The 12530-nt window shown below is 39.7% G+C and overlaps 1 protein-coding gene across 2 annotated transcripts in view; it reads right to left on the bottom strand.

The window, feature by feature from the left end:
- The window catches only part of ADGRG4 (adhesion G protein-coupled receptor G4), a 113095-nt gene that overhangs the window by 50057 nt on the left and 50508 nt on the right, over positions 1-12530 (bottom strand). For both annotated transcript variants that reach the window (XM_003272569.4, XM_030806815.1), the window contains 5 exons: positions 9883-9922; positions 8295-8347; positions 6590-6753; positions 4461-4593; positions 2452-2570 (listed from right to left, as the gene is read on the bottom strand). In XM_003272569.4, the coding sequence (XP_003272617.2) occupies positions 2452-2570; positions 4461-4593; positions 6590-6753; positions 8295-8347; positions 9883-9922 (509 nt within the window). The remainder of the gene's footprint in view (positions 1-2451; positions 2571-4460; positions 4594-6589; positions 6754-8294; positions 8348-9882; positions 9923-12530) is intronic.

The following is a 12530-nucleotide window of genomic DNA, read 5'->3' as shown; positions in this document are numbered from 1 at the left end:
ATTGGTGATAACGATGTGTCAGTGTACATTCAATTGTAACAAACATACCACTCTGGTGGGGGATGTTGATGGTGGGGGAGTCTGCATGTGGTTGGGGGAGGGCATATGCTGGAGCTCTGTTCTTTCCACTCAATTTTGCTGTGAATCTAAAACTGCTCTAAAAAATAAAGTCTATAAACATTAACAAAATTTTAAAACTTTTAGCTAGACTGACAAAGATAAAAAAAGTGAAGACACAAATTACTAAAATTAGGAATAAAGGTGTGTTGGGGGGCATTATTACCAGCCATAATCTAAAAGACAGACAATAGTAATGTGTTTACAAAGATGTGAAGAAATTGGAACCTTCATACAGAGTTGGCAGGGATGTAGAATGGCACAACTGCTGTGGAAAACAGTTTTGAAGTTCCTCTAAAAGCTAATCATAGGGTTACTATACGACCTAGCAATTCTACTCTTCAATGTATACTCGAGAAAATTGAAAACATATGTCTACATAAAATCTGTACATAAATGTGCACAGCTAGATTTTTAATAGTAGCCAAAAGATGGAAAAGAAATGTCTATCAACTGATGAATTAATAAGCAAAATGTGGTATATCTATATGATGGAATATAATGCATCCATAAAAAGGAATGAAGCAATGATACATGCTACAACGTTGGATGAACCTCAGAAACATGAAATGCCCCAAAATGGCAAAATTCGTAGAGACAAAAAAGTAGATTAGTGGTTGCCAGGAGCTGGGGTGGGGGAGAAATGGAGAGACTGCTAATGGGTACAGGGTTTCTTTTTGGGGTGATGAAACATTCTGGAATTAGTGATGATGGTTGCACAATCAAGTGAATATGCTTTTAAAAACCCACTAAACTGTACGCATTAAATGAGCGAATTTTATGATATGTGAATATCTCCATTAAAAAGTTTGTAAACTACATTGAGATATCAATTTCCGCTTATCATATCGCAAAAAGATCCAGAAGTCTGATAACAAACATGCTGTGTTGATGAAGGAGTTGCGAAAAAGGTACTTTTCATAACTTGCAAGTGGGAATCTAAATTGCTGTAACTATTACAGAGAGCATTTTGACACCATCAAAAGTATGATTGACCCAGCAATTCCACGTTCAAGGATTTATGCTTTAGGTATACCCCTACTTTCTCAAAATTGTGACATATATGTAATAGTCATTGAAGCAGTGGTTTTTTAAAAGAGGTACTCTTTATTTTGAATCTCTTTTACCTAATAATATGAATTATGCTAACAGTGTCACAAACAAAAATAAAAGCTAATATGGTCTACAAATGTATTTTTGAAAGAAATGCAGCCTTCTATATCAGCTGCTTAGACAATACCAACTCTAAAACATCTTATACACTATCAAAAATGTGAAAATTTTATTAAATATGTTATAGTATTTTCCCTACAATGAAAAAAACACAAAAATAGTTGTACAGTCTTGTTTTCAAAGAAAAATGTTACTGACAACCTAAATACTAATCCTTAAGAAACAGGTTAAATAAATTGTGGCACATTTATTGTGATATATATAATACAATGCAGAGGGGGAAAAAAGAATGGGAAAACTCTTTATATGCTGATATAATAATCTCTTCAATATATTGTTAAGAGAAAAAAGCAACGTGAAGAATAGTGTGTATAGCATGCTCCACTTTGTGTACAAAAAGTGAGGGCAAGTATATGTGTGTATACAACATACACATACACAAATGTGTATACACATTTCATTATGGATCCATAAAATATCTCTGTGGATAGTAACTGAATGGCTGAGGTCAGCAGTGGGAGGGAGATGTTTTACACATACCCTTTTTGTTTTTTGAATATTGAAGTCAGTGAAGTATTACCTATTAAAACTTTTTAAAAATTTAAATAAAATAAAAACAATAATTAGCCAAAAAAGTAAAATAAGGCAGGGCGTGGTGGCTCACACCTGTAATCCGAGTACTTTGGGAGGCTGAGGCAGGTGGATCACTTGAGGTTAGGAATTTGAGACCAGCCTGGCCAACATGGGGAAACCCCGCCTCTGCTAAAAATAGAAAAAATCATCCGGGCGTGGTGGTGGGCACCTGTAATCCCAGCTACTAGGGAGGCTGAGGCAGGAGAAGTGCTTGAACCTAGGAGGCAGAGGTTGCAGTGAGCCAAGATCGCGCTGTTGCACTCCAGCCTGGGCAACAAGAGTGAAACTCCATCTCAAATATATATATATGTAGCAAAAACAAACAAAAATCACAGAAACACTGATAGTCCTAACATCTCATGCCCCACCACCGCCTCCACCAACATTAATTACCTTTGTTCTGAAATTGGATTGTCGTAAGGTAGATTTTCCTAAGTGGGGTTTGCCTATACTCTCTCTGGTTTGGGGTCAAGTAGGCAAAGTAATTGAAGTTCCATAATTTGTCTTATATGTACAAAACAATCTTACCATCACTTATGGTAATATTAGCAAGATCCACAATCTTGTCAGGAAGTTCTTGAAGCAATTTGCATTGTTTAAGCTTTGGCTTTTCCCACTGAGATTTGCCTGTGTTGATGCTGATTGAACTGAAAAAGAGAGGAAAGAGCTTTCTCATCAGAGGATGAGGCAAAGATAGTCTTAAAGCAAATGGTGGGTGTATCCTTAGCATGCCTTCTCCTCGCCTGCCCCAAGCCTCCTGGCATAGATAGCAAAGGTGGGAGCCCAGTACTTCTTTGTGAAAAGAAGAAATTTTGCTCTTAGGGAGCAAGTGAATCTAGGGTCAACATGTGGGAAGGGGGAAGAGGAGTGTATAAACAGGTAAGGGAGCTGGGCATGGGGCATGGCACTGTCCTGCTGACCAAGCGTCCAGACAGAGATTCTGGCCCTCTAGACATGACTCTTTCCTCTCACTGTCCCTTCTTACTCCTCTTTTAAGGGGAAATTCCTGTTGGAATGTGGTCTCTATCTCAGCATATTAACTTAAGACAATTAATATAGAGCCCTGGATAGCCCATTGGCCCTCATCATCCACCCTCCCCTGTGCCTCACCCAATTCAAACCAGTTCATTTCAAGTCAGCTAACACATTTATTGAGCACCCATTCGGTTCCAGGAATGGTAATAGGTAGCACACACAAACAGGGCAGGGCTTCATCCCTCCCTCAAGAAACTTGTAATTAGGGGGTTTAAAACTCCAAGTGTAACTACTCGAAACTTAGGGCAAATATAAGATGAAATGCTGTATAAACAAAACTGAATCTATCAAACTACCAAGGAAAGAGATGTTACTTTCAGCATTTGAGCTGAGCTGTGTGCTGAAAGGACAGAGGTAGAGAAAAATCTCTTCCCCCAACCCCAAGAAGAGCAAACAGCACAGGCAGAGAAAGAGACACCAGGAAGCGCCTATTGAGCCCAGAACAGCAAATGGTCATTTTGACTGGAGCGCGTGATAAAGGGAGGGAGAATGCTGAGTGAGTCAGCAGGAGAGGAAGCCTATGGTCAGGACTATATTTAGGGGTTTGGACTTAATTCTTGAGGCAATGTGGAGCTGGAGCACGACAGTGGCATGATAGCAGCCATACTTCAGGAAAATCATGCTGGCAGCAGTGTAGAATATAGTTGGCGGAGGCGGGTAAGGGGTACTGTTAAGTTAGATGGCAAGGAGACCGCTCTAATAGTGGGCAATAAGGGCTTGCACCAGGGTAGTGGCAGTGGGGTTGGATAGGAAAGGCTAGATGTGGGCTCTGACTATGACCGTCAAAGCTGCAGGACTTGCCGACTGATTAGACACAGGGAGGAAAAGGAAAGCCCCTAATGTTGCTTTCTAAAAGAGTGCTTTTAAGCCTCTGTCAAAACCTGCTGCCCCTCTGGTTTTGCCCACTTAAGTTAATGGCATAAACCATGAACAGCCGAGAGTAAGAAAAGAGAGCTGATTATTTTAAAAAGGAAAATGATAAAGTCAACAATGGAAGAGTGATTTAGTAAATTACTATAGCCCATCAACGAGAAAGTTTCCAAGGTCGTTTTTTGAAATGAACATTAAGATAATAAATGTAAAACATGGAAAATGTTTGATAAACCATTGAATGAAATGGTAAATTACATTATTGATACAAGGACAGTGATTACTGCTACATAAAACTTAAAGACATACAGAGAAAGGTTAGATGAAAAAAATATATGCCAACCTAAAAAGAGCTTTGTTCAGGCAGTGGGGTTATGGGTGACTTTTTTCTCTTTTGTCTTCTTGAATTTTCTTCTGGGATGATGGGTAACTTTTATCTTTTTTCTCCTTTAAAATTTTTCTTATTATGTTGCATGCATATGTTTAAACAGGTCCAAAAGGTAATAGAAAGAAAGACTGGCACTAGAGGTGGAGGAAGGGAGCATGCTCAGACAAATGACATAGAAACATGTCCCCAATTAGTCAGATCTTTGTATATCTGAATCAGCAATTAGAACTTGACCTGTACACACCAGAATCTTGTGGCATTTCCATCCTCATTTTTTATGCATCTAGTTCGGGCTGTCTCCGTAGGGTTGGTTAATAGCCACTTATAGGTCCCTTTGTATTTAGAGGCTGTTTCATCGGCTTTGCAATTTCCAGGCTCTACAGAGAAAATGTATGCACATTTTAAAGAGGCACTTAAAAGTATTACGAACATCCATTATTATTATTACTATATAATAATATAATATTATATATTATTATGAATGTCATTATTACACTGCACGTAAAGATCAGCAAGTAAAAAAGAAAACTTTTTCTACCTAGCCATTTGGACCAGGCCTTATTGAAAATATCATTATATGGAGTTTTTTTTTTTAAATAACAAACCACCCAGCATAACCACATATTTAGTCCCTTTCATTGAAACAACCAATTGATGATACAGGTTTTTCTAAAATTTTTTGTACAGACAGTGTCTTGCTGTGTTATAGAGGATGGTCTCAAACTCCTGGCCTCAAGCAATCCTCCCACCTCAGCCACCCAAAGATATGGGATTATAAACATTAGCCACCTCACCTGACATTGTTCTGTCTTGTTTTTAAAACAATACATATGAATTGAAAAATTTCAAGCCACATGGTGGAGTGTAGAGTCAAAAGTCAAAAGTTCCCACCTACCAATTGCCCAGCTTCTGAGATACTCGCTGTTATCAGTTTTATGCCCAAAGACAGGAGACTATAGGCCAACTTCTCTCTCTGGCCCCCTTCTTAATGGACTCTGGGATGAATTTCGTTTTAGTAAACTCAGTGTATCTGACATGATCAATATAGACAGGAGAGCTCTGTTTTGTTTGTTTGTTTGTTTGTTATATGAGGTCTTACTCTGTCACCCAGTCTGGAGCGCAATGGTGTGATCATGGCTCACTGCAGCCTCAACCTCCTGGCCTCAAGTGATCCCCCTGCCTCAGCCTCTTGAATAGCTGACACTACAGGCATGCATCACCATGTCCAGCTAATTTTTTAATTTTTTGTAGAGACAGAGTCTTGCTTTGTTGCCCAGGCTGGTCTCAAACTCTTGACCTTAAGTGATCCTCCTTCCTCACCCTCCCAAAGTTCTGGGATTATAGGCGTAAGCCACTGCACGCAGCCTAGAGCTCTGTTTTTGATGTTGGTGCTGAGGGACAGGGCAAACTTCCACATAGGGCTGTTAAGGCAAGGTTTTGCTGTCACACGAAAGGAGATGTGACGTGGGCTGAGTCTATATGATAAATTCTCAATTTTTTCTGAGCACTTACTGGGTTTCATGACCCTGATTCTGGAAATATTTCCCTCAGGTGTTGAGAGAATGCTGTGAGAAGTGGCCCAGCCAGCTTTGCTCAGCTATCACAGTCTCCATTCTGAGTGAGGGTGAAAGGTGCCTTCCTCTCATTCTTAGGACACATTCATTAGTGTCATTTACATGTTGGGCTCTGCCTGTGGCTTCAACACGTTTCTGCCCTCCATTTCACTCACACCCCTGCACCCATCACAGGCTGCCCTCTGATACTTAATTAGTCTGTTGCCAAGGATTGTGCACTCTAATGCCTGTGTGTGTTATCTGGCATTAGAGCTGTGTGAGCTCAATGATTTCTACAGCAGTCTATTGGGGAAAAGGAACAAAGCTGCACTGGGAATGAGGTGGAGTGGCCTGGCAGCCTTGCACTTTTACCAGTAAAGCTTTGCTAATCAGAGAATGCCCCCATGAGAGAAATCTGGGACAGTTCCCTTATCGCTTGCCAAGATGAATAAGATGGCTGAATCAATCAATAAATTAGCAAATATCTATTGGGCATTTATTGTGTATTAATGAGGAAGCTCTTTAGGTCTCTGGGTATTTATGCAAGAGAGAAAATCCTCCCATTCCACTGACGGATTGACCATTGCTAATATCCAGAGCTGACCAGCAGTCTCTGGTAACTCCTCCAGCATTCTGCTCTTCCATAAGTTCTTAAAGGTAGAAAGGTCATCGGATCAAGTGGGTACCAAGAATATGGAAAAAAACATAAAGATGACTTCTCTCCTTTCTGAACTCAGAATCCTTAACCAAGTATGCATTATGAGTTTTATAATAAAGGAGTAAGTTCATACTGCAATATCCACCCCCCCAAAAAAATTACCTAGTTTTTTCACTGCAACGTGTTCACAGTTTACTAATAACGTCAATTGATCTTGTGTGAAGTTTCCATGCGTGAAGTTGCCATGTATTTTACTTTTGATTTTGCTCATCAATTCAGAGGATGCTAAGGAAGAGCTGGCTTTTATGATGACCTGACAAACACAACTACAAAGCAGAATAAAAAAGAAAGATTGTTGCAGTTATGTCAAGGGAGTGCAACTTGGCCTGCAATGCAGAAATTCTGTACAGCTGATTTAATTGGTAGTTCATAAATGTCAAACATTTTACAGCTATTAAGCAGCCAATCTTAAGAAGTGATGGAAGACAGCATACTGAAATGTTCTGATAAATTTTCTCTTATCCAAAACAGACAATGCAAAACCTATTTTCAAAAGAATGGTCAGTAACATATGCATTGTGTTGCAATTGCTAGCCTTGAGATTTCTCTAAGAGTTTGTAATAATTAATAGAGAAGATGGGGTTTTCAGGATTTATTATTTCAGAGAGAACCTTTTATTCTTCTGGTCTCCAATTTACCCATCATTACTGAAATCAGGCAAATAGGCATATGATGCTCAGTTAGTCTATAAAGAAGTGTTCTGAAGAAGGCTCATTTCTATAATAAGTAATAATGATGATAATGATAATGATAATGATAGTAGCTAACATTTGTGAAACCCTTCCTCCACATGTTCTGATTCACTTTATTCCCACAACGACCGTATGAGGTAATGCTATTATTATTCCCATAATACAGATGATGGAACTCAGCCTCAGGGAAATAACGTTTCCCATGGTCACAAAGACTCACTCAGTATTTATGTCCACTAAAAGATCACTGATGAAAGGATAGAGCTGTCCTTGACTTCATCCTCTATCCTCTACAGCAAGATCCTCAAATATTCTGAATTCCTCTAATATTCCATTAGGAAGCACATTTCAGATGCAAAAACTTACCTATATCTTTTTTCCATTTCCATTTGTAGACACGGCTTTTTGAAGAAGACATTTGCTAAGTTTCCTGCCAGCTGTTGCAAGTTGGACATACCTGTACTTGCTCAAAACTTATCTCCATGTCTAATCTAAGTGATGTCTGCTCCTCCCTTGATCTATATTTGGTGAAGTCCCTGCTCATCCTATCTCCTTCCTTTGGAGCCTAGCTCTTCTCAGCTTTCATCTTTCCAGTCCGAAGAGGAGTCTTCATTTTAAACCTCTCCTCCTGCTTGCGACAGACCCTCTACTCCATTTCAAAGACCTCTTCATGGGCCTTTTTTGTCTATATGTTCTTCCTGATGTGCATCAAACAGACCAACAATAGCCAGCATTCCAGGAGGAGCTGGACCACGAGTCTGAACAGAACCAAAGCTACTTTGCATGTTGTTGTTGTTTCCAATTTCCCTGCCAAGTATTTTGTGGACCTTTTTGACCACAACAAACACTTCACTCCCCCGTCCCATATTATGACCACCCCATTTTCTCTTCACTACAAAGAGGCAGCAGGCTGGCTGCTAGCCTGTGCCGTGACCAACCGAAACAACATATTTCATGAAGGCAAGGGCTTAATTACAGCATATGTGAAATAATCACTGGGTACTTTGATCTTCTTCTGACAACTCTGGCCAACTGGCCGCACATACGGAATTAAATGGAAGGAAAATCAGAACTAAATGTGCCAGCTATTAATAAACTCAGTTCCTACTTCCTACCTGTATGGTACATAGGAAATTGTAGCCATTTCTTGTCCTTCTCTCTGTTCCAACTAATGCAAAAGAAAAGTATATAGTCACTGAAATCTTTAAACAAATGTCATAACTGAGTACAGGGCTTATTGTTAACAACAATTATATAATTATGCTTTATATTTATGTAACTCATTGCCATCTACAAACTACCCTCAAAAACATCAATGCGTTTACTCCTCACACCAACCCTGTAGGATGGGCAATGCAGGGATTGTCACCCTGTTTGCTACATGAGGAATCTGAGTCACAGAGAAGTTAAATGGTCTTCCCAGTATCACGCAGTTGACAAGTCACAGAACTAGGAGCAGAATCTAAGCCTTCTGGATCTAGATATTAACATGCTGTTAACAATTGTAAACATTATCAAACATTTACTATGTTCTAAGCCCAGTGTTAAACACTTAACATAGATTATCTCATTTTATCCTTCCAACAGTCCTCATCTTTCAGATGAGGAAACTGCAGCACAGAGAGGTTAATTAAGTTGCCCAAGGTCTCATAGTCAGGAAGTGGAAAAGCAGGGGTTCCAACCCAGGCAGCTTGACCACATTATCACCAAAAGGATTTTACACCTGTTATTAACAGGAATTTTAGTTAGATCATGCTATAATGTGTATACATCAAAACTCCTGACTCAGCTATTTACAGAAAATATTTTTAATGATAGTGGATAATTTGGAATGCACTATGCACTATACTTTTTTGTTTGTTTTTTGAGACAGAGCCTTGCTCTATCACCTAGGCTGGAGTGCAGTGGTGCAATCATAGTGTAGTGCAGCCTTGAAATCTGGGCTCATGTGATCCCCCCACCTCAGCCTCCTCAGTAGCTGGGACTACAGGAATGCACCACCGTGACCGGCTAATATTTTTAAATTATTTTTTGTAGAGATGGGGTCTCCCCATGTTGCTCAGACTGGTCTTGAACTCCTGGCCTCAAGCAATCCTCCAACCTCAGCCTCCCAAATCTCTGGGATTACAGGTGTGAGTCACTGCTTCTGGCCCCTGTACTGTGGGCTTCATTGTATTCTGTATCATCAAATACTTACCTCACACTTAAATACCTGGAAAGCTATGTGCTTGCTACTCATTTTAGAGTGTGCTGTTGTAAAGCTTTGAGGCAATGGAACAAGAACTGAGAATTGGGGCGAGGATGATGGGAGATAGTTTTATCACACTCTGGCTTCAAATCTGGACATATAGAGGGTGGATTTATTGTGTGAATGCCAGTCTTGCAAACAATTGTGTCACTCCTGGAAGAGCTAGGTTTTTTTTTGCAAGACATCTATAACCAAGAAATTCACTTACCATTTACAATCCCTGTAGACCAGAAAATGTGCCTCAAAAACCTGCCACAGGGATAGTTCAAAAAAGAAGGGGATGGTTTTATTGATGGCTTTTTGTGCCAATCCCAAAGGAAGTAATGTAATTTGACCCCCAATTGTCACAACAGAGCTTCGCCTGATAATATACACTTGGGTGGAAGAGCTATTGACTTACATCTAATCAGGCATAGGATAGGTCACAAGTAGATTCATTTTGAAAAATTACTTACAATAGCTCGATCCATGACCATCTCTTCCTCTGAAATGTCCCTGTATCAAAAGCATTACAAAATTATGGGAAAATGAAATATAGTACCAAGTACACAGGGCACAAGATCAGGAGAAAGGCAACACTGAGGCAGAACAGTAGACTTCTCCCAGCCTGGAATTCAAATAATGCTGAGGCTCCAGAGGAACGCTTCCAATGGGCTTGCTTATTATATGCATACCAAAATGGTGGCAAGCCTTTGACTTATTAACCTTGCATCCAGGAATCTATTCCATAATGGTACCAGCAAAAGTGCATAAAAATAGACATACAAGTGGAAATTACTCAAGTGTCCATCATTAGATAATTGGAGGAAAACATCATGGCATACCATATAAAAGAATCCTGCACAATTATTAAAACAAATGAGCTATATCTGCATGTATTGGCCTGAAAAGGCATACATGATGTATTATAAAGCATGAAAAGAAAGTTGTCAAACAGTATGTAGAGGAGGATCTTATTCTCTTAGTAAATGCGTGAAAACAAATCTAGAAAAATCAATAAAATAAGCTGTTAACAGGAGTTCTTGGAGGGGTGGGGGAAGGCAAGTATTCAGAGATTTTTACAGTCCGTGTTATATATATATATACATATATTTCTGTAAAGCTCTAAGATTTTACAGTGGTCACATATTACTTTTGTAATAAGGAAAAATAATAGACACAGTTTTTAAAAAGAATGTTGTATACCCCCAGACATCTCTAGTTTTGTTTTAGTGGGTTAAATGTTGTGAATGTTTGTGTCCTCCCAAAATTCAATGTTGAAGTCCAATCCCAATGTGATGATATTAAGAGGCGGGGCCTTTGAGGGGTAATTAGATCACGGGGCCTTTGAGGGGTAATTAGATCTCATGAATGGGATCGGTGCCTGGGGTGTTATATGTGTGTCTGTGTGTGTGTGTGTGTGTGTGTGTGTGTGTACACATATGTTTTCATCCACAGTCCTTGGCTCATAACTCCCATAGCCCTTGTTACAGTCTTTTGTTATAATGTTAGGTGTGCTAGGCCTCAGAAGCTGGCTTCAGCAAACAGAATCTCTCTGATCTTCTCCCACCCTCCTTTCACCTGCCCCAAGGCGGAACTCTAATCTTTCTTCACCTTTCTGATTGTGAGTCTTAAGACCCTCTCCAGAAAGAGTCTTGCCTCATATGAGACTTGGGAAAGGAATGCTGACATAATGATGTTTCCATAAAATCCCAAGAAGACTGGGTTTGGAGAGCTTCCCAAGAGCTGAATACATGGAGGTTCCTGGAGGATGGTGCACCCAGGGAGATCACAGAAGCTCCATTCCCCTTGTCCCTTATCTCACCTTACACATCTCTTCATTCGTATCTTCTGAAGTATCCTTTATAATAAACCAATACACATAAGTATTTCCCTGAGTTCTGTGAGCCGCTCTAGCAAATTAATCAAGCTCAAAGAGTGGGTCACGGGAACCCCAAGTTGAAGTCAATTAGTCAGAAGTTCTGGAGGCCTGGACTTTTGACTAGTGTCTGGGGTGAGGGGCAGTCTTGGGGACCTGTGAGATCTGAAGCTATTTTTGAGAGGATAGCACCAGAATAGAATTGAAGTAGAGAACAACCAGCTGGTGTCAGCTGCTTGGTGTGTTGGGGGAAAATCCCCACACGTTTGGTAGTAGAAGTCTTCTATATTGATTGTTGTGTTGGTATGACAACAGAGGAAAAAAAACAGTTTGAATTTTTTTGAAACAGTACCCTTATAAGAAGAGACAGGAGAGCTTTCTGTCTCTCTGCTTTCTGCCACTTGAGGACACAGCAAGAAGAGGGCCATCACCAGACACTGAACCTGCCAACACCTTGATCTTGTACTTCCCAGCCTCCGGAACTGTGAGCAATAAATTTCTGTGGCTTAAGCCACCTAGTCTATAGCATTTTTGTTATAGTAACTCAAAACTGACTAAGACAATAACCTACCATAGATTTACCTCCATTCATTTATATGAATTTTCTTGAACCTATTAATACTTATATGAATTAATACTTGATTAATAATTAATACCTGGATATGTAAGAGAAACCAAAGTCCCAACGTACAGAAGACAGGCAGTAGCATTTTATGTTTTAAAAATCAGTTTGCCATGGCTTAACAGAGCCATGCCTATTTTTCAAAGAGCTTCTGCGGGGTGTCCCTTTACAGAGGACTAGTATATGTGCAGGGAAAGAATACAGGAAATACTTCTCAGGTGAGCAATTGCCTTTGCCATAGCTTCCATGATACTACTCAGTGCCTGCCCATTTCACTGCAATCACCTTTTGAAATTTGTGCCCCAAGCAAATCTTGGATTAGTCAACATTCTTGCTTTAGACATTTCAAGTTCACTTTGGAATTTTTCTTTTCTGAAAGTGAATCATTCCAAAATAAAAGGCCTTATAAATCCTCGTGCATTGTCCATACACAGCACTTCAAGGTATGATTTTTGTATAAGTCACAGATTCATAGAATCTTAGAGATGAAAGGGGCATTAGAGGTAACTCAGTCTAACTGCACGACTTCCCCTATTGATTTTCTTTTGTTTTGTTCTCCCATTAGCTTTATACCCTACAATAGGAATACAATTTTTTTCCTCATGCCAAAAAGAACCTACTCA

Source organism: Nomascus leucogenys, chromosome X (genome assembly GCF_006542625.1).
Source record: "Nomascus leucogenys isolate Asia chromosome X, Asia_NLE_v1, whole genome shotgun sequence".
NCBI lineage: Eukaryota > Metazoa > Chordata > Mammalia > Primates > Hylobatidae > Nomascus > Nomascus leucogenys.
Note: the sequence above shows the minus strand (reverse complement) of the source record. Positions and strands in the feature narration are given on the sequence as shown.